Genomic DNA, 26,154 nt, shown 5'->3' on the forward strand with positions numbered 1-26,154 from the left:
CAGACAATACAGTGTTCTGATGCATAATTCTGCATTGTTTCACAAATGTTTTTAAAATGTACGACACAACTGAGGATTTGTACATCCTTTGTGTAAAGAGCAGCCTCACCCCACACTGGCCACGCCTCACACACATAACAATGTTATCGAAGGCACCAGCTGAGCTCAACCAGACTCAAAGTTCTGAGTGTGAAGCTGCTGCTGCACCACATCTTCACTATTGTCCCAAATGAACATATGAATGGAAAAAGACACATTTTTTCTAAATAGCTGTGTGAAGAATCCCTCAGTTGTCCAGGTAGAATCCAAACTCAGTTTGTCAACTGGACAAAAGTTAGTTTGGTTGAAAACGTTTCACAGCTCATCACTGAAGAAGCAGCTTGGATGAGCTGCAAAACGTCTTCAACCAAACTAACTTTTGTCCTGTCGACAAACTGAGTTTTCTCCTCACCTCTAAATAGCTGTATTATTTTATTGGTAAGTAATAGAGATGCTATGGTTTTTTTTCATGGCCGATGCCGATAGTGACAGCTTAGAATCCAGAGAAACCAGTAGCCAATAAGCCTGATATTGATTATTTTCCACAAATTTTGTCATTTCAATTTACTAAAAACTCACTGAAAATGCTTTTTTAAGACAAACCTATAAGAGAGCTGTGTAGTCATGTTTTGTGCTGCTCTCGCTTCATATTAAAGTGTTAATATAAAGTTTTGTGTGTATTTATATGCTGGATAAAAAATAACGACTAAACTTTTTGTGTTGAAAAAGATTAAACGGTGAGCCCATGAAATTGGATGACTTGTGCGTATTTTCATGATTGTCTAATTTTGACTTAATTTGGTGGGACAAAACCTGTTGAAAGTCTTACACTAATTAAGAAGCAATTTGTGAAGAAAAATGGAAAAATATGTGGAAAATTAGAGTTCTAAACACACTGACTGACACCACATGGGAGAATTCTATCCAAAAGTTTGACGCAATTTATCCCAGAACACATTTTTTTCCTGATATTATAAACACGATTACAGAAAAATAAAGGTGTTTTCTTATGTTTTAATTTGTCAAATCATAATTTCTATGCACACAGAAGAAGTTTTGCTAGATAACATTTATGGAGTCTAGTGTGATGTCAGGATTTCTAACCAGGAAGTAAATTTTTAAGCCTAAAAATGGCCAAATTGGGAAAACAAGTGTGAATGCTTTTGTAAAAATGTATCTTAACTGTGATTTAGTAAAATGAGTCTAACCTGCCACTTTAAAATGTCAGTTACTATTAGTCCTGTCTCTAGGACCTACACACACTGACTCATGTCTTCCTTGATGTCTTCCTTAATAGACGCTACTGTGAAATACCAATAACTGTAATCTAATATTTAAACAAGAAATCACTGACATACATTTTTTACTGTGTTCCCCATCATTCCTCAGTCTGTTACTGAAGATGTAATTGTGAACAGTTGTCTCTTCAAATGCTGTTTCCTCTTATCACTTTGCCCTCAGTGCCAAAACCATAGCCGCATTATTGTCCCTGAGTTCTAACACAGCGACAGAAATGACCCTACTGAGACTTGTTAGCTGAGATGAGACAGGGCCTAAAACAAGACAAACTGTCATAGAGGAGAGACAGAACAAGGATGGGAGCAGAAAACAGACAAATTACACTGGCCTCTGTGGGCTGCATTCTGTGGCAATACACATTAAGGCTTGGGGCTGTGAATTGGCGAGGGCATGGCATATCCTACCATTGTATAAAGCAAATATTTTCTGACTATTTCAACAGTGCAGTAGAGCATTTTTAGTTTTATGAAAGACTGTATGAAGTAAAGATTAAAAACAAACAAACTATAATTATATTCTAGAAGTTGCCACATGCTAGACTGATTCAGTCGGTTTCACTTTGTGGAAACAGTCTGACCTCACAGCATTAGAATTTGTTCGCTCGACAGTAGGCGGGTACTTTTTATTTAACCAATCACTGCTATTTGGTCATGACGGATGCAATGTGCCTCTAACGGGGCTAACTGGTATATTAAGCTTTTCCCAAATCCTGTAGGAAGAAGGGCAATAATGTCTTTCCCCTTGATAAAATTCACCAAACATTCTCTTTATTCCGGCTTGAAATCCTCGATCTATGGAATTGTCAACAGCAAATAAGTTACATACAAACCACATAAAACCATTCTGAAGCCACCCAGAGAAAGACTGATGCATCGTTGACTTGTTGGTTCACATGAACAGTGAATAATAATATCAATAACAATAATTTCCTCAAATTAAGCTACTTCATATGATATTTGAACATATATATAATATTGAATATTTGAAGATTTTTGTCTAGTTTTCCTTTGTAATTTAAGGGCCTATGTTATGCTATTTTCTGAACTGTTTCCTCATTAAAAACATACTTAGGGTTGTGTTTCAATCCATTCACATGTTTAACACACAACCCTGCAAATTTAGAGTTCTTATTCCACCTTGTGATGTCATGTGGTAATACAGGAAGCACTTCACTGTGTTTTTAAAGTCCATACAGCTTCACTAAAATCACTTGGATAATTTCACTCCTGGAATTGCTAATTTCTACTGAAATAAAGGTAAAAGCTAACTGTTAACTTGAAAACCTATCACTACCGGACATCACAAGGTGGAACAGAGCATTTTGAGCTTTGATGTAGACAAACTAATAATTAAGGGTTACTCAAAAATGTGTGAATGAAACAAAACACAAGCATGTATTTGAGGAAGTAAAAACATTTTAACATGGCTTAACCCTCACAAGAGACAATGTTGCATAATATGGGACCTTTAATGTCCCACCTTAAGTCTGAGCTAGAAGCAATCAGAAGTAGAAGTCGGTGGGAGGAATAGGGCGAATAAGAGCACAGACCTCTGTCAAGGCTCTAGTCTCATTTTGAAATTCTGTAGCAAAGAATGCATCCTACTTCCTTACTTCCTTATACTTGTTGCCTTGTGCATGCAACAGAAAATTAGCATCCAAGACCTTATGAAATATGTAAAATTCACATCCCCAGTTAAATGAAATGCAAAACAATTCACTGACCTAAAAGATTACATACAAATAAATTCAAATCAAGACACCTTTTGAACAATATATTCCATCATTTGTAGCTTCTCCCCTTTTGAGGACAGTGAAATTTTGAGTGAAAGTAGACAGTATTACTACAGCTGACTCTTGAGGCTATGAAAAGAGCTGGATGACTTCCCAAAATTACAGTTTGTTTACAGTTTGGGACTCGATATGGCGATGAAAGTGTTTGGTGTGATAAGAAATTAAGACTTTTTCATCAAACATTCAACACGCATCCAACTGGAGGAGTGAAGTCAGTAGCATAACCCACACAAGTCTTTAAGAGCCACTGCCTAGAGAGTATGTGGCAGTCATTAATATTCCTCACCAGTGCGCAGGGAAGAAATTGAAAACTTTAGGAGGTGGGAGAGTAGAGGGGATTATACCTGCGTGACTGGCTCCAAACTACACCCATTGTTAAAGCGGCTCTGTTGTAATTAGAAGGAGAAATTACTTTGGAAAAAATGGCTTTGGAACAGCTGGCAACATGTAAACGCGCTCATATGGCATCTTAAAAGTAAAGCCCCCTAGACAGTGTAAGATTGAACTCACCCCCTTCCGTTTGCCCATCATGCTCTGGAAAAAAGGCAATGACAGTAATTGCTGTCTTTTTACTGATATATCCAATGGAGTATATACCTATTACTATACCATACTGGAAGTCTCTACAAAGAAAAGGTAAGACTACGGTGAGTAGATCCAACTGTCGGCAGACATGGGTAGCCTATTAGGTATATGCTTTTGTACTTCTAATAATGTTGAAGGCTAGAAGTATTAAAGACTGTATGAACTCATATTTTATATCTGTTAAATAGCGAGAGAAAAACACAGATATATTTGTTAAAGTAACACAATACTTACCAGCCCCATATCCGAAATTGTATATTACCGTAAAATACCAAATAACAGCCAGGGCACTTATTTGTTTCAATCACTTAACAGACCAGGCATTTAATTGAGGCCAGGCAGCAATTTGGGGCAGGCGATTAATTCCTTGCTCACAAAAATCTTGCTCAGCAAAACTGGGGAAATATGGTACTCAAATTCTTTTAACCAGTATGACTATAATTTACAGTTTTCATGGCGCGCTTCAGAGGAAGCATCATCATTATGCTATGGTCTGGCAATTACTTTACCTACCTTGTCGGCACGATTCCTGCCACCTCATACCCTGCTTTCCCCGCCTCATTGCCACAACTTTCCTTACACTACAGCAGCTGCAATGACATTGCTGGCTTCCTCCAAATTGCCAAACTGAAGTAACATTACCAAAACTCTTAAAAACTGCTTCCATTTCCTGCCCGCTATGTTGAGCCATCTTTTTTTTTCTGTTTTGTTTAACATCACTTCGAAATAGGGATTTCACAGCAACGTCATCTGTTCCGCCACTTTTTCAGTGAAGGTGAGGGTGATCAGACGCAGCGCAGAGAATATAGCCTATGCGTTCTGAGTCACACAACCAGTCTCATAAAGGCAGGACTGAACTGAAATCAAACTGCTAGTATGTCGGTTGTAACCATCATGTGGTCTATGGTGTCCTTGCTTACTAATCATGATATCTTGGTAAATAAAGCAAGGAAAAACAGGAAATGGGAGTTTGAGCAGCCTCCTCGGCACCAGCCAGAATGATTGCTGGAGTAGACTGTATTAGACTTGCCGTTTATCTGGAACCAGGGGTTATTTATCAAAATAGACACCTGCACCTGGCTTTTAAAGGGGACCTGGCAGTTAATTGAAACCTGGCTATTATTTGGCATTTTACGATAAGCATCATACATGGTTAATGTAAAACTTTCAATTTAGTCTAATATATTTGCACTGCCATACACTGGCAGTGTATGGCAGTGTATGGCAGATGAAGTGCAGATGAAGCACTAACATCTTCATGGTTACACAGAGCACCTACCTAAACATTCTTCTAAAGTATAAAAGAAAATATATTCAACAACCTAATTCATTTTCATAAATCCAAACCTAAAAAAAATCGAAAACATTAAAATCTAAATCTAAAATATACTTGGAGTCCAGAAGCTCACAACAGCTGTATGTAGTAATTTTCTTTCATACCTTGATGCCCACGTAGTCGATAGGAATGAATGGTCTGTCCAGAGAAGGCAGGCTGGCTTCATCCACCGGCTCTCCCACCATCACTTTGGTCGCCACATTTATGAAGTCCACCCCGATAGTTTTGGACACAAATGGGAAGGAGCGAGATGCCCGGAGGTTACACTCGATCACCTACGGACGATAACAACAATGAATTTTGCTACATCGTAAATTCTATTAAGAAACTGCACTGAGAAAAAGACAGGGAGGTGGAGAGAGTTATAGAGCTGTTGAGATGGTGTTGCGATTAGAGATAAGAAGTGAAAGACTAGTACAGACAATAGATATTGAGGTTAGGTTATTTATAGTAGTATTTTATATATATTTAATTACAGATACACCATTTAAATGTTCAGGTGGAGAGTCCATCATGGAAATGTTGCCTGGAAAGTTCCTAAAAATGTAGTTTTCTGTTACAGGCGTTTTTACTGACCGAAATCACCTGACATCACCTGTTTATCTCCATGTAGATAAGTGCCATTTTGTGGAACATTCCAGGTGAAACCATGGAGAGAAGAAGCATTTGGATCTTCCACCTGCAGGTTTACATAGTGTCTCTTCAAGAAACTTAATTTCTATATGTTGTGACCTATATCAGCATTGACAACAATTCATTGTAGATTTAGTGAGAAAGGACATTCATATTCCAGGGAATTAAAAAGATGCAGATGAGAGGTCTAAATGGAGGGTAAAGAATTGACAAAACACACAAAACAAAAAAGAAGATTCAGAAACGGCAGTGGTTATCCAGCAAAATGTGATTGAATTGCCTTTTCTGAAAACCTCATCCCCATTACATTTATTCACACAGTCGGAAATATCACTCACCATGACATCATTGCCTTTGACCAGAAATTGGGTGTTAAAAGGGCCTGAAATCTCAAATGCTTTGGCAATTTTCCAGGTGGCAATCTTAACCTGAGAGTAATGAGAAATAAAAAGGCACAACGATATTATGCATGAAAGTGGCTGTAAACATTTTATGCGAGAGTGAATGGTTTATTGTTCACTGAGAAATATGATAGCACAATTACTGACCTTTTCGAGTGCTCCCTGGCTAATAGTCTGGGTGGGGAGTATGAGCGTGGCATCTCCAGAGTGCACGCCTGCGTCCTCTACATGCTCTGTGATGGCATGGACCAGCACCTAAAGACATATGAACAAATTAGAGTGCAGTTTTTATGGACCAGACAATGAGTGGCATCAAAATGTAATATCACACCAAACAACACAACAAAATGTATATTGTTATTATCTTTAATGCATATAAATCTGTGCATGCATGTTATTTTCCTCCATGCATGTTTACAAAGGAGGACAATTATATTAAATTAAATACGGTTTTCACAGGGCCAGATAATTGATAAGTACACAATGTAGTTTATGAAGGATTAAATCTAAGCATATCTGTAAATAATTAGAAATGCCATTAGGATTTCATGCTAATAAGATATTTTAATTACAGCAATAAATAATAATGGTCAACACTTAACGATACTAATAAGACTGCTGAGACCATCTAGAATTGACAAATTTATTCTCTTTAATGTTTACAAACATTAAATAGACTTTGCTTCCTGCTTATGTCAAAGGAAACTTCTGACACTTAGTCCCAGTAGAGGAGATTTGTATCACCACCAAACTGCATGTATCTGAAAATGAGCTGCTATGTCATTAGCTAAGTGCTGCTAACCACAGCATTCATTAGCACTTCTGATACAGCCTGTAATTAATACATGTTATCTCTGACTTTCTCCCACACATATAGTGCGACCAGGCCAGAAGAATGAAGCCTGTTTAGTATTCAATAAATGGACGTTGTGTTAATGTGATACTGATGATATAGGAGACGTTCATTCAGAGGAAGTACAGACAAATCAAATCTACCTCACAACTGGACCGGCCACTTTCACACACCCTTCAAATTACTTCTACAGACTCAGGACAAGCCTTCTTACTAAACCAAAGTTCAAAAATCAATAAAGGAAGTTTTACCACCTATATAAAATATGAGCGGTAACAGGTTTTACATTTGTTTGTATTTCAGGGGTTGAAGTATCCAGGAAATATGTTTGAATGAGCTAGCAAATATCTGACATGATTATAATACTGTCAAATGTTTCAGTTTTAAGTTTAAAAGTGCGTCTTCACTACATAGTTTCAAATTACAAAGGCAAGAAAGAAGTAATTAATTTGGTGACCTTACTTTTATTTATTGCTATTAACTATTATTACTATTACTTTTAAAAATCACAGCATAGCTTTGTCAAGAAGTTGTGGATCATACCTTTCCTTTTTTGGCCACAGCATCCACCTCCACTTCTCTGGCTCCACGGATGAACTTTGTGATAACCACCGGATGCTCCTAGAAATGAATTATAAACGGCTCAGACCCGGCTCTCTCTGAAGACTTCACCCCTCATTTTACAATATATTCTAAAATATATATTACATAACACGAAGAAGTTAGGAAACTTTATGTTTTTGTGATTTCATGAGAATGTCTTATTCCAGGAGATTTTTAAAGAGGTCAGAACTTGAGTCCCCCAAAGGACTTAGGAAAACCCTTGAGATAGACAACGCTTTCAAATGAGTCGAGAAATGTATGCCATATCTGTATCCTTAACAAGTTGAACAGTTGTCTTTGCGTATGTACTGTTAACAGATTATGTGTCAAATGCATAGACTGTATATATAAATGGACATTGCTAACACGCTAGCCACCACGTTCCAAATAGTAAGTTTGCGTACAGGCTCTTCCAGCTCCTTCTGACCCTGGCTCCCATTGACTTACACTGAAATACTGTTGCCCCTCTCTCTGTAACTGCTTATGAGCTTCGTCATTTTGGCCTTAAAATGTTCGTATTAACCTGCTCTACATAACTGCCTAGTCAGTATCAAATTGATAGCATGGAACAATCAAGTCTATTTTTTTTTTTTTTTTAGGATATTTAGGATTTAAAAGAGCACTATATAACTATATTAAGATATTATTATTATTATTATTATTTCCATGAACATTCCACAGTATGGCATTAATCCTATATGCCATTAATGCCATACAGTAAAACCTTTGAGATGAAATAATAATACTACCATAGAGACAAGTAGGTGCAAGACCTTACACTAGAAGTTACTAAGTGCATGTTTACTTGTTCAGTAATAATACAACAGATTAGTATGAAGGTTGTTTATTTTCTTACAAGAGCAGACGTCACTCATCTCACCTGTGACACTTGAGTGGCCTCCTCCAGGAAGCGTTTCATCTCCTCTTCTCCATACACGACGTTCATGGCAGATCCGCTGAAGATGGTCGGAAAAACAGAGAGAGAAGGAGGATGAAACAAAAGGCCACAGGAGAGGAGCAGAAGCAAGCAAACAGGAGAACATACAAGCTTCAAATGATGGTTCAAAACACTCATTATCTCCATGTTGCATCACTATTACCATCGGGAACGGGGTCTAGAAACACTCAAAATAAGAAGAGAGAGGAGAAGGAGAAAAAAGAGCTGCTATTTAGGTCGAAAACCACTGCAGGCTCTTGAAAACCAGTTCAGAACTTGGTGATTAAAACACAACAGATTTAGGCGAGTTTTGTTGTGGTTGTTGTTTTGGATTTCAGAGACAGAGAGGTGGACTGTTCTGCTCCTGTCTGAAGGGCAGGGGCAGGAGGAAACAGGGCAGAGATGGCTGCAGGCTCCAAGGCAGAGCTGTGGGACCAGTGGCCTGACATGCAGAGTGCAGTGCTCATATGGTTGGTGCAACAGATAAATTAAGTATATCTGAGTAAAAATAGATGTAGAGAAGGTATTCTTTATTTTTTAAGAAATCTTAAAAATGTGATAATGTTGAAAATTTTTACTTATCTGAGCAATTTTAACTTATCTGAGCAAAATGACAAATGTGAATCTGAGGCAACTGAGAATCTTAAAATAAGGATCAAAATGCATATTCCCCATATGAGGAACTGCTTGCCCTCAGCAGGTTAAGCAATAATTCTCAAATATGAAATATCATTCTCAAATTATAAAGTGAAAATTCCCCACAAACGAATAATGTGACTATTAATCTCTGTTAAATGGCATTTGAGTGATTGAATCTGTGTAGTTTATGTTCAGGAAAATTTATATTGAAAGCTTTTTTTTAGATAAATATAAGGATATGTTTTCATATCACCCAGCCCTATGATTTATACAATATTTTAGTAGTCCAGAAGATCAGTGGATATGCGAGTAACACATCAAACAAAGTGAGTTTTAGCACAGTTTAAGTCACTAGTGTAAAAAATAGGGGCCTGAATGTGACAGGAGGAGAGGGTTTGGGGTGTAAATGGACGTGTTTGTGCATATGAGCCGCAGATGAGAGCAACATTCAAAAAGCATTACCCTGAGTGTCAGAGAAGAGCAAAAACTGTTTGGGAGGAGAGGAGATCAGAGGCAGAGCACCCATTTTATAGCACCACCACCCCCATGCCCGAAAAACCATAAAGTCCAGTGTATATTACACAGTCTTATTTTGACAAAGTACTCTTGCAAAACAGGAAGCCACCATGACATCTACTGGAGAGCTGTGATATTGCATGCACATATGAATAATAAACTAATACCTGTCTACAACTACTATAATGTGATTCAGAAAAAAAGAAAAAAAACCATTATAACCTGCCATTCAAGGTAAATGCCAACTAAAAAATTAACAAGCTAACTATCCATTACATACATATAATTTTTTATTCCCACTGAAGAAAAAATATATAATATGTTGCGATAAGAGAATTAGGAGTGAGAATCTCGTATCACGTGCATGAAATATTTTATAACTTACCTCAGCACATAGGAAGGACGAAGCAGGCACGGGTATCCCACTTGGTTGGCAAAAGCAAAGGCATCCTCCTGTAAAAGTAAGAAAAGGTGGTAAGAATAAGTGGTAAGTTCTGATTTTCAGGAAAAATATTTAGATATAGCAGCTACTATAATCAAACACTCCGTGTATAAAATATAATCCAAGTCACAGCCACAGGTACAAATATAATGCAATATTAAAAGCAAAAAAAAAATAAAAAATATCCACAAGCATGTTATGACACACAATTTGCATGATTTATGTGCTGTAGATTACTTTTTTGTTGGCCTGGCATAAAGTTGAAACTTTGCCAACATTTCTGATTGCTTAAGGGACTAGTACACGTACAAATTCATTTTGAGAAGACAAAGATAAAATGCTGTTCTTGCAAAACAGTATACAAGCCTCGTGTAATTTTAAAACAATCTCAAATAGTTCAAGGATGTCTCCAGAGGAAGCCTGGTTGTGCAGCCTGAATTAACTTGTTACAGAGTGCATGTGTTTTAGACCTAAATCTATGGATTATGTTGAAGCTTAAGAAGGAGCAGAGAAGCAAAGCAATAAATCGTATTGATGTACTTTTTAAAATGTTACTTATGAACCCATTTAGAACGACAAGTATAAAACAAAAGCTTTGCCATCCATTGTTTTCTCAATTGACTTCATAACAACTATTACACAACCTTGATGCCTTTCACCTTTTCTGTTTAGTCTTTTTTGCCTTTGAAGAAAACAAAGGCTCCCCTAACTCAAAAGCACCACCTCCCTGGGGCTCTTCTGAAGTTATTTCAACCAAATAATATGTGTTTCAGAAAGATAAAACACATACACTAGTGGGAACAATAAGATTTGAACTGCATTTCATCAATATAATGAAAAGCTCACACGTGACCACTATCACATAACTAGTGTGTCAGTGTGTCAATTTAGTGGTCCAGTGAAGTTGTAATGTTCTGTTTTCTGAAATGGGTGAGCTCTACAGTGTTCTCAAGTTAACTGCAATCATAGTACTGGACCATATCATACCCTTTATGATATATTTTTCTTTCATATTTCTACTACAGTTCAAACCCCATGTAAAAAATATTAACAGTGACAATGTTAATAGATAGTTTGAAACAACCGACTACAAATATTAAAAATGTTATTTATATTATATTTATAATGTATTTATTTATAGTTATCTATTTATAATTATATTATCTCAAATTTTCTTTTATATGATGATTACAATTATGGGCCATATTGATCTGTCCTGCAGGATAGTAAACAATATTCCGTGGCTCCAGTCCAGATGAATCAAAATCAAAAACTAATCCATTTTGTTCCTCAGATCATTACAGATTTTTTCACAAAGTCTGTTCATTGCTTCTCACAAAAACACAAACAAACAAAACAACAATGAAAATAACTTGTTTTATCAAGTGCATATTATTATGAAATCAAAAACTACACACACACTAAGCAATCTGGATTCACAGAAGATAAGACAAAATGAGACAATGTTTAATGCATTTCTGGACTATATAAGAAACCAGTGGGAACTTCTGTCTCTGTGACTCTTCTATACATTATTTAGTTCATCTTACCAGTGAACTCAGCGCTCTCCATGGGGCCTGGGCCACTCCAAGGTCATCCAAAATACTGGAGAAGACAGAGCGCTCCTCAGCCCGGTCAATCTGTAACGGGCTGGTCCCAAGAATCTTTACTCCGTTGAGGTGCAGTGGGACAGCCAGGTTATTGGGGATCTGACCTCCTACTGACACTATACTGCCAGAGCAGCCCTGGAGGGAGGAGAGAGACAGACAGAAACTGAGGAGGAAAAGTACTGAACAGTGCACATTTTAGAGTCTGGAACAAAATATCATTAATATTCTGAACAAAACACATCACCACGGGAGATCTTTATTGAGTTTTCAGACACGCTTTCACTTTTTATTCCTCTGTGTTATTTCTAATTTGTAAACAGCAATAATTTAACCAGATGCATTGATTTCAAACTGAGTTTTAGTTTTCCACGCAAAGACAATCTCAGTGTTTTGTCATAATATAATAAGAGGGCACAACACTTAATTCAAATATGTACATTAAAGGTGAATTATATAACTTGGAGGGTCCACCAACTGCTTGCATCCATGGAGATATTTTTGCTTTCCTTGAAATGTCCCGTAATATGGCATAAACTTATCTGTCATTAGTGTATTCAACTAAATTACAGGTTGTTATTGCTCAAAAAATACCTGGAAATGCTTGCATTAATTACTGTTGGCAGGGTCACTTCTCCACACATCTGACCTGTAGCTTTGATGGAGTCACTTTCTTGTCTCCACATAGATAGATATGTCTAAAGTCATTCTGTGGCTCAATTTAGGCAAAGCAATAACATCTCTTTGGAAACAAGCATCTTAAAAAGTTACATAGTGCATCTAAAAGTAATGTTTTGTCAGTGTTTTAGTGGTAGCTCCAGCTCTTAACAGCACAACCTACCCCTTCTTGTTTTTAGCGTGCTAGCAAAAGTTAGCCAGAAACAGAGCAGAGTTGCTTTAATTTTGACAGTTGGTGCATGGGGAGATCTGAATGCTTTCTTTTAATAACTAGATGCAGCTCCTCTTGCCGTCGGTCTGATCCGGGGGGATGCTGTTTCCACGGTAACGCCAGGTTGTATCTGTTCATTATTCATGGGCCGCTCTCCTGCTCCTGTCCAGAGTCTATCTCAAGCCACTAATGCTGCATTTATCACAAAGGCACAAGCTTTAGACGCAAGCGCAGGCATATACCCACAGGGGGCGACAGGAGCAATGAGAGGGGGATTGATGCCAACGCCATCTACCTGAACAAACACTTCATCACAGGGATTGTACAGGATTATGGGTCTTAAGCTAAGGAAAGTCGTGATGGGGAAAAGTCAATAGTAAAAGATAAAAGTTTTTGGGAGTTTGAAAATTAATAAACTAAACTTAGACTAAGCAGCTGATACAAAGGAATGCTTGTAAGTTTCCGCCTTTAGAGATTGGGATTGTGTCATTATACTTCATAAAAACTTCCCTTGCTCTAATGTTAAACCAATGTAGAGTTTAGGATGGTAAATGTGTTTTGAAACTATACTGTAGTGAGGTGTAGTGACAAAAATATTTACCAGTAGTAACCCAGCAGCTTATTGGGTTTGTTCATGGCACTTTAAGTTACTTACCATTGATTTGGCTAAAGCATCTCAATTGACATGTTGCACTGTGGCCAGAAAAATATTAGTTTAAAATGTTTGCTTGTTTCTCTATACAGCATATTACAGTTGTAAAGTAATATTGTCGAGTATTGGGTCTCTACAAGCTGTCAGAAGCAGTGGGCAGCAGTATAGGACTCACAGGGCAAATTTCCAGATCTAAAGTCAGAATCTTGGTCAGGAGTAAGTAGCAGGAAGATAAGCTCTCTGCATGTTTTAGATAGCTAGGTACCCTGGAGCCCTGGAAGAAAACCCACTGACACGAGGAGAACATGCAAACTCCACACAGAAAAGACACACATGGTCAGAGAATAGAGCCTGATCTTGTAGAACCTGTACCTTCTTGCTGTGAGGCAGAGAATACCATGAGCTGTGTTGTACTAGCTTTTCAATTAGTAAGAACACTAACACAAGACAGTGCCAATCAGGATTAATACTAAAGCTAACATTAGTCTGCACCATATTATACCCTTTTCATTCCACACCCACAGAGCCCTCAGTGTTAGAGAGAGACCCACACCTGCAACTAAAAGTAAGCTCTTCATCTAGCTCTGTCTGCATAATAAATGACTCAATTAGGCACATTTAGATTTTCCCATTTTCTGTAGTGACTTAACTTAGCAGCTTTAATGCCCCTGCTTCACTCCAAAGGTAAAAATATTGTTACTGGGTTTAGATTGGACACAATTGCTCCAGATAAAGAAAAGATATATTTCTAAAAATAACCCCAGATTTGGAAATTTCAATCATGACATTCAAATCCTGTTTATAAACCAATCTCTTCTACACCAGTCTACAGCACACAATAATCCCTTGAATATGCTGTTAACTTCTTTATTATACACATTTTATAATAACATTTCTTACAACTTTTTAACAGTGTTACTGTTCATTGTTTTGTTTTTATTATGTTTTTTTATTGTGAGGGAAATGTCCCCATAAATAAAATGCATTATTGCTATTATAATTTTGAAAAAACATTATGTGATAATATAATATTGAAGATGTCACAAACAATTAAATTACTGAGACCGCCATGTCTAAATCTGCATGAGTTTTTGTGATCTTAAAAAACATATTATAATAGATTTATATTTGCTAATGCTATGCAAATTGTGCATTAACTGGCTGTGCTTCAACTGCCTGATAACAGACATTTTCATTCTTGTATTCTTAATTTTTTACAGCAACAATAAAACTAGATCATTATCATAAAACTGTATTAAAGATCTGAAATATAAACAGTAATGTAATATATATGTAATGCAATGTTGGGTGTGTTTACCTCTTGTTGTGTGATGTCCAGAATGCGCTCCAGAGTCAGCTCTTCAAAGTAAAGGCGGTCGCACTCATCGAAGTCTGTACTGACCGTCTCTGGATTATGGTTCACCACAACTGTCTTCTTCCCCATCTGCCTCAGAGCTCGGATACTGGACACTGCGCACTCAAACTCTACACTGCTGCCTAAAATATCAAATTAAATACATTTTTGAGTATAGCTTAATTACTTATAGGTTAATAGATAAATCTGAGAGAAAACTTATTTGGAACTTGTTGGTTTTTTTCTTTTGCTTTTTTCTTACCAATGTGGTATGGACCACAACCAAGAACCATTATGCCCTGGTCTTTAAAGTCTAGATCATGCTCCTAAAGAAATAAAAGAAATTGTTGTAGATTAAAAATTTCTGGATATACTTGTATGGCTTACCACTCACCCACTGTGACCATACTTACAATACATTCATAATAAAATGAAATATATCTGACTTGGCATTGCGTACCTGGCCATGGTATGTGCAGTAGAGGTAGTTAGTCATTGCTGGATACTCTGCTGCCAGTGTGTCAATCTAGAAAAGAAATCGTAAATGACAAAAAGCTTGTTACAGACTTAAATCTTCAGACTTTGGTTGTGCTCACTTGTTTGACCCAAGGTTTGATCCCGAGGGACAGACGGAGCTCTCTGGCTGCCCGTTCAGAGGAACCAAATATCTGACCAATCTGGCGGTCAGAGAAGCCGTCCTGTTTGGCTTTTAACAACAGCTCACTGGGGACTGTGTTACTGTGAGAGAGATCACAAAAACGGAAGAAAAATAGTAACTTGTATAAAGTGACAAAAGTTTTATTCTGTGCAACTTTAAAAGTAAATTAATCAGATTTCATTCATTCTGAATCACCATTGTGATGCTGGTTCCATTGCTTAGTATTATTAACAAATATTTTTTTAATCTAACTTAAATATAACTGGGATGCTTTCTACTTTATCTTGAGTAATATGATTTTAAGCAACTTTACTTTTAAAGTAATATTTGTACAACTTTCAGCTATTCTACTAACCTCTGCAAAGATCTGTGTATATGTCAGGTCCTACCTTTATAGTGTGTAGCAATCACACTGCTACAACAATATTGAATAATTAATCATATTTGACATTATAGTTAAACATGTGCAGACTGTTGGCAGTACAATATGCCACTGATTTGAATAAGTTTTGCATACATTTTAACAAAGGCACTGGCAGCACCAACTGTGAATTTTTGCTTCTGCTAAAGCTCCACTTGCTCTTACTCCTCCTTATCTGAATTATTTATGACCACCGAGAGCAACAATATTGAAAATGTCAAGTGTGTTTTAACTCCCACAGCACGAACCAGGCCAGGAAGAGTGGAAAACCCCAAAATGGCAAGAAAAGTAATATTTCACATGGAAACTTTGTTATCCTACACACAATTATCCTCAATGGAGAATCACATTAAAGAAAAAAATGCACCCGTCAATGATTATTAACTAACACGCAAACTTTCCATTCTCATTTGTGAAGATAACTCATTTATGACTATCCAGTTAGAGTAAATATGCTATAGCTGTTATTATTCATCTTTAAATGTTTTTCTCAAGTATTTGAGCAATATTTGTTTTGCCCCAATAGATATATAGTATAGGCAAGTCAAATTCAGCATGCTGTTAATACCTTAACCATCATGAAAAATAATAAGGTGAATAATTATGAAGCTTGGAATACATAAGGTAACTGAAGAATTAATCTGGGCCACTGTATGCCATTTAAAATGAACTAGTTCTGTTTTTCACATTTTTAAGACCATAAAAGTCAAGTACAGGTAATCAAATCTATTCAACAGGTATGACTTATTTAAGGCAGGACAATTAATATGAATTTGTTATTTGATAAGTAAACATATAATCAAATTAAATCTTTTTTTAAATAAATTAACTAGAGGTTTAACAACATCCCTGATATCTGTCAAATTCAATGTACCAAAAAGAAAAATCAACATTAAATCAGAGCAATGGATTGGCAGGTATACTATAAATGCTTTAATTTGAAATTTATATTGGCAAAGAAAACCTGTGTGAGCTGTAGAAAGTTTATATATATATATATATATATATATATATATATATATATATATATATATATATATATATATATATAAATTTTGGTTAAAAGACAATATAGATATGGAACTGGATTTTTGCCAGTGTTTTCCAAATTTCATTCTCCTGCACCAATGAACCAAAGACAACAAGCACACAAACAGAGGATGCTGACCAGCAGAGCCTGAAGCCAATCACCTCCACAGTCCATCAGGCTGTCAGCGGCCTCTGCTGTGTCCCTGTCCCAGTGTCCTCTGCTCTACAGGGGCCCGGGACCACCGCAGCCTGCCTGTGTCAGCACTGGACCCCCAACACACACAAACGCACACGCATTCACACACACGCACACACACATTCATTATTAAACAGTCACAAGGAAGCAGTGGGTGACCTGTGACTGAGGCATGAAAATTCAGAGCAGCTTTGATTTGAGCTGTCCAGCTAAGAGCCGCAGGGCAGAGAGACAGAAAGAGAACTACTGTGCGAGAATGCTAAAATGTGAAAAATTTTGACTTTTTGGTGAATTTTAATTTTTTCATAAACTATATAACTCTAAGTGAAGGGAGGAGAAACATTATCTAGCCACATGGCATCAAGAGCCAGTGAATACTTTGTGCCAGTATCAAGCCAAGATAAAAAATGAGGGCCATCTGATAAGAGCTGAAAAATGATAGAAAAATATATTTAATTCTGACAAGCACTGTTTTGATTTAACTTGTGATTTAATATTATCTCTTCAGGAAGATTCAATTAAAACAGAGCACACTTTAAGGAAATTTGAACTGCTTAACCAATACACAAAAGACATGCATTTCATGTTTGTGGATGTCTAAGTTATAGGGTTAGCAGAATGTATGTCTAACAAACAGGGATAATTAGATCTCTGCAAAGGACATTGGTGATTGAACTGTATGTATCTATTATAATGTATCTGATTTATGAGATTACGTTTTTATTCTTGTAAATAAAGGCTACACTCAAATCTGTCACGTTGTTTTCCTTTAGTCAAGTTAATTAATTTTAAGTGTAGATTAAATGAACATTGTACAGTTAATTAGATATTTGGCACTTAATGTTGTTTCTTTGTGTTGAGTACCTTCTGTAGAGGTTCAGATAATGCTCCAGTTGTGTGATCCTGTTGAGTTTATGGAGAAACCACTTGTCTATGGCTGTCAGCTGATGTATCTTATCCACACTCATTCCACCATGGAGGGCCTATAAGAATAAATTTAATGTGCTTGATTAGAAACATGTTTACCACTGCTTTTGTTTCTTGTCATCAAAATCTCTATCTTTTCAAAGCAGGATGGAAAATCAATGCTATTCAATTATATTACTTTTCCAATACTGACATGTTATTAAAAATCAAATATCAACCAGGTCTTTCTCATTTACTTGTAATATGGCAAAGGTCACCCATGACAACAGCTAGTAAATAAATTTTATTATTTTTCATTACATGTCTGACAGAAGAAATAATTTCAGCACAGTGTGGGAGGGGTCTACTAAATAGTGTGTAAAACCTTGCATGGATGAAACAAAAAATGGCCAGCCAAGATGGAGGAGAATTATTACTGCAGATTTTAATGGAAAAGAATTGTACATATAGATATGATTAAGAGAAAATACACTATACAAAAAAAAGTTCATTACAGTTTTTAGGAAGAAATTATGAGGAAAAATACCAAACGGGGGCAATGCACGTGTTGATCACCTTGGAGGTATTATTTCTAGAGTTTTATTGCCTGCAGATACGATGTGGTACATTAATCCCGAACGGCATCTCACCCACTCACTCTCTCTCTCTTTATATTTATAAAAGATAATTTCATCTCCACAAAGTAAACCCTAAACTAACAAAGCTGAAGGTCTTGGCAGAGACATAACATCCACAATCCTCTGCACTGTTGATAAAAGATTATTGAAGTACTGGAGAGGTTTTTCCATACTTTATTTTGTCCCTGTTGTGAAGTGAAGCTTGACCCTGTGTTTAAGTGCGTTCCTTTCAGAGTTATTCACCACCATCTGATTGAGTGAAGTAAAAACATTAAAAAGACTAACAGGGCTGTATTGAAAAAGGACAAACATATCTACAAAATGAATACATCAGATTTCTATGCATATGATATGAACAACAATTACATGTCAGATGCCCCAGCAGCACTGATTGAAGAGCAAATGCAGAGGACAAATTTCCCTACAGGGACAATAAAGTGTAACATACCTTACTTTATCTAATCAACTACAGTTAATACTTTCATTTTGTGTATATATATTGTTAATTAAACAAAAATATATACAAGTATGTTTCATTACCAAATGTCAATATGACTATCAATATTTCAATCTGTATTTCCAGTCTAGAAGGCATTTTTGTTTTGATTAGTTGAATAATTGTACAATATTTAATTTTGTGATACAGATACAGTGCTTGGTAACTTGACAAAATATATTGTAAGAAAATGGTGCAAGTAACACTTACAACTATATAGTACTATATCAGGTTTCTGTGGTTTGTGACTTTAATGAGGATCCAGCCTATGTCCCATTTGAGTGTGGCTGTACCTTGGCAATGGAGAAGATGCGGGTGCTGGAGGGCACCACCAGCTCCTGCTGCAGGTCGTGAGAGTGGCACCAGGATTTGTTCAGAGGCAGTCGGGGCATGAAGCCGTCCACAGAGGGGTGACACATCCTCAGGGCCTTCTGCATGCTCTCCTCAAAAGTCCGGCCCACCGCCATCACCTGCATTCACAACATTCCACAACAAACACTAATCACATCTCTGGGGATGTAAGGTGGAATTTCAGGTTTTTACACCTGTTGAAGTAGAGCTCAAGACCATTAATTCATACACTTTCAAACAAAATTCAATGTGTATATCTTCTTTTAATCCCTCATAAAACTGTATAAATACATAATAGTTGCTTGTCAGTTGTAACCATCATAAAAGCCACTTTGTTAAAGGGGCATTGTGTATCTTGTCCATAGTGTGGCATTAAACTTGTCTATCTCCATGAAAACAAGGAGATCTCTGGAGAGGTTTCCCTGATCACAGTGTGAGTGCATGTTGTAATTGAACAAATACAAAATAAATACTTTTAAGGACTTCTGTTCTATTTCTAAGTTGTGGATTTCTATAGGATTCTAAACAGTATTTAGCATAATTTTAATGATCATAGTCTCTCACCTCGCCAACACTCTTCATGGCACTGCCTATTTCCCGGGACATGCCCTGGAAGCGGTCCAGATCCCAGCGTGGGATTTTGGTGACGATGTAGTCCAGACTGGGCTCGAAGCAGGCTGTGGTCTTTTCTGATACTGCGTTCTTGATATCGGGTAGAGGGATGCCCAGAGCTAGTTTAGCGGCTACAAATGCTAATGGATACCTATGAAGCACAAAATGTATCTATCAAAGTGGTTACAACAAACACAAAAAACAGAGATAATCACATATTTAAAGGCTAACCAACTATGGGTTAGCTAATGATTAGGGGTTTAAAAAAGATTCACTCACCCACGTCATGATTTTAACCTCACTATTCAATTGCTTGATGTTTAAATATGTCTATGAGGAAAAGTGAACCAGTACAGATAATGCATGAACAGATGAACTGATGATGTTGTCTGTGATCTGCTGCATACTGGGGTCATATTAAACAGGTGATACATAATGTAACTTGTATAGTGCTTTCAGCCTTCAACTCAAGGCACTCAGAACCCTTTACAAGAAATGTAACCCATTCACACACATTCATATAGCAGTGTACGTAAACACTGGGCGGCAAGGCAGGCTAAGTCTTGCCTAACCACCAGCACTGTCACTGAGCTATTGAGCTACCCACCTATAATGCCAGTTGTATTTGTATCATAATCATTCTAATTTTTCTCACCCAGTGGCTTTGGATGCCAGGGCAGAGCTCCGCGAGAGGCGAGCATTAACTTCAATGATGCAGTATTCGAGGGACGATGGGTGTAGAGCGTACTGAATATTGCACTCGCCCACAATACCCAGATGACGCACCACTTTGATGGCTGTCTCACGGAGCATGTGGTACTCCTCATTGGACAAAGTTTGACTGGGTGCCACCACTATCGAGTCCCCTATAGAAGAGAATGTAATAAGCAAAACAGCTAAATGCCAGGAAATAAAGACATGCTATACTAATATGACGCAAAATTTCTCTCAAGGTGGATAATTATGAAACACTTATTAATGCAGAACCATTTATATTCCATAGAGAAATTTAAAATTACATATATACATATCATGCATTTATTAAATTACAGGTGTTTTTACTGCAAAAAATTTGAAAAAAAATGAAAAAACTCTGTGGGCGACATTGCCTCTGCACAGATTCCTTACTTGAAACTTGGCTTAATGCCATACTGGGCAAAGCAATAACATCTCCATGGAGACAAGCAGGTGATAGATCCACTACCAGAAAGTGACACCATGCACATTTAACATGGAAAGACAACACCATGCATATAGTATTAAGTATCTACCAGTGTGGATTCCCAGTGGGTCAAAGTTCTCCATGTTGCAGACAGTCACACAGTTGTTTGCCACATCACGAACCACCTCATACTCCACCTCCTTCCAACCCAACAGCGACTTCTCCACCAGGATCTGACTGGACATGGCCAGAGCCTTCATGGTGCACACAAGAAACAAACAGTTAATATATTTTGAATTAGTTATACCATGATGAATTACTAGTTGTGACCTTGCGAGCTGTTTCCTTAAGTTTCACTTTGCTGGCACACAGACCAGAGCCCAGGCCGCCCAGGGCATAAGCTGACCGCAACATTACAGGGTAACCAATTTGTTCTGCTGCTTTCAAAGCATCTGAAACCTGAACAATAATAATATGCGTTGTAATGAAGCTTGTTGAGTAGTAGGTACGTATGAATAACTACAAATACATTTTCAGACAGCTTACAGATTCAACAGCTATACTGGGTGCAATCTTTTCATTGATCTCCATGAGTTTATCTGCAAACAGCTGCCGGTCCTCTGTGGCCATGATGGACTCCACTGGGGTTCCAAGCACTTGTACCCCATACTTTTCCAGGACACCACTTTTGAACAATTCAACTCCTAAAAATGAATGTCACAATATGAAATCTTAGCAAATTTAAGTGTTAACTGTGAGAACTTTACAATTTAATGATTTCTGACACCATGGAAATATTAATGTAAAATGCTTTATGTAATAGATGTATTATTTTATTATTTAGTTATTATATATATATATATATATATATATATATATATATATTTAATCACGTTAATCTCATGTTTAATCTCTAACTTTACTGTTTCTGTATGCGAGTTGCTTTACTATAAAACCTGTTTTTATGTGTTGTTGGGACAACAACACACACACACACAAAAACACATTTATACATTTTTTCATTTCGGTAATTCCACTCATTGCCGGAAACCCACACAAAACGCGCGCAGTAACAGCGATGTGAACGTCATGTTAACGTTGGCGGCGTCAGTCGCTCAATGGACGAGGTCGAAGAGGCAGGAGAACAGAGTCAGCAGTGCACAGGTAAAAACACATTCGTGTCTTGGAAATTATTCTCCCGATGAAAGATATAAAAGAAAATAACAAATATAAAATCGCCTACAACTTAAATGTCACTGGTGAAAACAACCTGCATAGGCTCATGATGTCTGCACTACTGTCCTATAGTGACCTGCCACATGAGGGGACACGCACACAAACACACACAAACAAACACAAACAAACACAAACACACACCTTCATCATCGTCATTAACCTGAGAACGCGCGGACCACGTTTCCTTCCGTAGTTACTGCGCGGACACCGACGTGCTCCCGTGAGCCGCGTGTGGATCGTGTTTTCTCGCGTACGCTGCGTAAACCGCGCTTCCTCCTGTGCGCCTCTAAACCAGAACTAACACCAAGACTAAAACCAGGACTAAACCAGTCCACGACTAAACCAGGACTAAACCAGAACTAAAAACCAGAACTAAAACCAGAACTAAAACCAGGTCTAAACCAGGTCTAAACCAGGACTAAACCAGAACTAACACCAGGACTAAAACAAGGATTAATCCATTCCAGGACTAAACTAGGACTAAAGTAGGACTAAAGCAGGTCTAAACCAGGACTAAAACAAGGACTAAAACCAGTGATCTCATATATAAAGCATTTCTCTATCAATAATATTTTTAATATGGGTAAGGAAAGACTGGACTTTTTATTGTCTTTAAGTAGACAAAAGTTATTATGTTCAGATTTCCTCGTCTTTGCTACTTTACAGCAAACAGTTTCTTATTCATGGAGACTTGGGCTCAACAGCCAATTTGGAGAGATTTGTTAAACAATAAATGACTTTATAAAGTCACTTTTTTAAATCTATATCAGTCTTTTGATCTGCCACAATAATGTAATAATGAATTTAAATGAAAATACCTCAAATTGAAGGCTTTTCTCAGCAATTTTTAGGTGAGATTAAAATGAGATTAATTAGATTAATTAATTACAGATCATAATTAATTAATCTCTCAATTTTTTTTATCGCATGACAGCACTAATATATATATATGATTTTATTGAAACACACATATTTTGTATTCATGAGTTTCAGGCAAATGACTCCTGTTTTGTCGGATTTTCTGAAGACTTTTCTTATTCAAAAGAAACAGTATTTTGATTTGAATTGCATTACTACTATAACATGCCAAATCCTTCAAATCAGGAAGGAATCCTTATGTCTGAAACCAATGAATAATTTGCTAGGAAAATGATGCAGACTTATTACCGCAGTTGAGAGCAGTTTGTCCTCCCATAGACAGTAAGATGCCATCAGGGCGTTCAGTTTTGATCACCTCCGTCACAAACTGTGTGGTTACGGGCAGAAAGTACACAGAGTCCGCCTGCTTTGTTCCCACTTCATTAGTTTGAACAGAGGCAATGTTCGGGTTCATCAGCACAGTTTTTAAGTTCTCCTCCTGCAGAAAAAATGCCAAAGTATGGAATATTTCACTTAAATTACATTCTAATTACAATCTAACTGATGACATCAGTGTTGTAAAGAAAGCTTATACATTCAGTGATCTACATTTTCATTTGAAGTTGCACTGTGTAATATGTCTGGTGGAGAATCTGCCATCTGTTTGTCTCCAAGATGTTATTGCTTTGCCAGGATTGTTCCACAGTATAGCATTGAAGTTATTTCCATGGAGACAAGCAGGTGATGCCACTACCCAAGTAACAGGTCAGATCAGTGGAAAGATGGAGCAAGTTTTTTTATTATTATTATTATTATTTTATTTTATTTACTTCAATTTTTTAACAGTAAAGACACTTAACTGAATAAATGCATGATAGAGGTGTGTGTATGAAATAGATTTGAATCTGAAATCAATTAAACTACATTTTATATTTATTTCTTGAAGGTAATTTTAAATGTTACCATACCTTCATAGCCTTGACTGCTTGAGATCCAGAGTAGTCAAACTCTCCAGCCTGACCAATGGACAGACCTCCAGATCCAAGAACCAGAACCTTTGACACCTATGTCCACAAAGTCGTATTCACTGACAAAGCTGGTTTATGACTGGACAGTCAGTTGTTTATAATGTAGTATTCTGTACCTTAGGTCTAGGAGGGAGAGATGGTTTCTTAGGCATGATTGATACTATGCTGCCATCTTTTCCTTTTTTGATCAAGGATATGAATGCATCAAAGAGAAACTGTAAACACAGGGACAATGTTAGAGACTGGCATAAAAACAATATTAGAAACAGTTTAGCTAAATCATTTTAGCATAATTAATTAGGTCAGCCAGGTTGAAAAACATTATACATTAAAATATGATTGTTTTTACCAAACCAAATGTGAGGTAAGCAAAAAGTGCACAGACTGTGGTCAGCATTATGTAGGTACAAGACAGCAAGTGAATTATTTAAGACCATATTTTCCCTGCAGTAATATGAGGGACATGTGTGTCTGAGCAACAACCTGTCACCTGTACATCTTGTCATAGTGCATTAGTTTGACAGTTGCAACGTATTTTGACAGGAACTTGAACTTAGGACCCCAAGTGCCAAATATAAGGCTAAACTAGCATCTTCCCCACATGTAACACTACAAACAGGCACAGATACACCTGGGGCCTCTCAGAACGCCGTTTCTGTCTGTACAGTATGATTCAACTTGTTTGATTTCTATTATTTCTATTATTGCAAGAGCCTTAAAATGCATATGACAAGTTTTCTTTTTTTTCTTCTAAATATTACTTTGGTGGGCGGGTACTTACTTCTGGTGAGTAGATATAACAATAATTTTAAGTCTGTCAAAAATTTTACATCAGTCAAAAGTCTTTTTAAAGTTTTTAAAAGTTTAACAATACAGGAAGTAGAGCTCAGTACAAAAAAAAAAAAAGAATCTATGTCATCAATATGCATCATGCTATGTTAGCAATGTTTTAAAGACATAGATTGTGCAACCTGTTATATGTACTTAACAACTTACTCTAAAGAAACATGTAAAGAAATGCTTGTTTAGTGTCTTACTAGAATCAAATACAGTAATGATCTCACAAAATGCAGACCACACAGGAGTACAGACACTTACAGTGTATAGGAGCAGTGACAAGCAAGAATCTTAAACGTTTACTTTCTAACTGTTTAATTACCTCTGTGTCAGTGGGACCGCTTTTAGCCTCTGGATGAAACTGGGCGGTGAAAACAGGTTTGGTTTTGTGCATGATGCCCTGAAAAGATATTTATTTTCATTAATGGACATTCAAATCCATAACTGTATAGAATTTCTGTAAAATGGCCTGATCCTTTGTAAGCACCATACAAAATTCAGTATTTTGACTAAATATGAACCTCATTTGTGCCATCATTGGCGTTGACGAACAGCGGGCTCCACCCCTCGGGCAGGGACTCACTGTCAATGCCGTAGCCGTGGTTCTGTGCAGTAATGAAGGCCTGGCCTGTCATCACATTCAACACTGGCTGGTTCTGGCCCCTGGGAAACCACACATGAATAAAACAGAGCATCATGTTATTATATTCCACAATAGGCAAAAAAAGAGAAAAAAGTGAAAGTCAGAGAAACAGATGAAACTTTACTACCACAGATCCAACAATATTCAAATGTTTTTATGAATCCCATTACCTGTTACCCATAGGAAGTTTGTATGATTTGGCTCCAGCAGCGAGAGCAGTGATCTGATTTCCCATGCAAATGCCAAAGACAGGCTGAGGACGATCACTTTCCAAAACCTGCACAAAAATGTATTTAGACACATTCGTAACACTTTTCAACTCATAATGTAGTATCTTACTGGAAGAATAAAGTTAAACACATGTCATATGATAAAACGGTAAACATGGCAAAGAATTTACTGGAACATGGTATATTCTATTTTTAAGCATTTGATGCAAGAGATATACTGTAAAGATTAAGCTATGGCAAGTTCTTTGTAATTATGGGGCAATTGTCATTCATCAC

General features: G+C 37.0%; 1 protein-coding gene across 1 annotated transcript in view; it reads right to left on the bottom strand.

Moving 5' to 3' along the window:
• cps1 (carbamoyl-phosphate synthase 1, mitochondrial) overlaps positions 1–26,154 on the bottom strand; it is a 40,512-nt gene that overhangs the window by 9,506 nt on the left and 4,852 nt on the right. Inside the window, exons 9-32 of the mRNA XM_055148283.1 lie at positions 25,819–25,925; positions 25,527–25,668; positions 25,328–25,405; positions 24,285–24,383; positions 24,109–24,204; positions 23,450–23,639; positions 21,593–21,750; positions 21,377–21,505; positions 21,156–21,300; positions 20,540–20,750; positions 19,837–20,035; positions 19,215–19,391; positions 17,746–17,864; positions 15,174–15,315; positions 15,038–15,103; positions 14,840–14,903; positions 14,542–14,720; positions 11,626–11,820; positions 10,019–10,086; positions 8,422–8,497; positions 7,482–7,559; positions 6,233–6,340; positions 6,023–6,112; positions 5,156–5,326 (exon numbers count right to left, since the gene is read on the bottom strand). Coding sequence (XP_055004258.1) covers positions 5,156–5,326; positions 6,023–6,112; positions 6,233–6,340; positions 7,482–7,559; positions 8,422–8,497; positions 10,019–10,086; positions 11,626–11,820; positions 14,542–14,720; positions 14,840–14,903; positions 15,038–15,103; positions 15,174–15,315; positions 17,746–17,864; positions 19,215–19,391; positions 19,837–20,035; positions 20,540–20,750; positions 21,156–21,300; positions 21,377–21,505; positions 21,593–21,750; positions 23,450–23,639; positions 24,109–24,204; positions 24,285–24,383; positions 25,328–25,405; positions 25,527–25,668; positions 25,819–25,925 — 3,087 coding nt within the window. The remainder of the gene's footprint in view (positions 1–5,155; positions 5,327–6,022; positions 6,113–6,232; positions 6,341–7,481; positions 7,560–8,421; positions 8,498–10,018; positions 10,087–11,625; positions 11,821–14,541; positions 14,721–14,839; positions 14,904–15,037; positions 15,104–15,173; positions 15,316–17,745; positions 17,865–19,214; positions 19,392–19,836; positions 20,036–20,539; positions 20,751–21,155; positions 21,301–21,376; positions 21,506–21,592; positions 21,751–23,449; positions 23,640–24,108; positions 24,205–24,284; positions 24,384–25,327; positions 25,406–25,526; positions 25,669–25,818; positions 25,926–26,154) is intronic.

Source organism: Boleophthalmus pectinirostris, unplaced genomic scaffold (genome assembly GCF_026225935.1).
Source record: "Boleophthalmus pectinirostris isolate CB_2022bp ecotype Guang Dong unplaced genomic scaffold, ASM2622593v1 HiC_scaffold_1, whole genome shotgun sequence".
Taxonomy (NCBI): domain Eukaryota; kingdom Metazoa; phylum Chordata; class Actinopteri; order Gobiiformes; family Gobiidae; genus Boleophthalmus; species Boleophthalmus pectinirostris.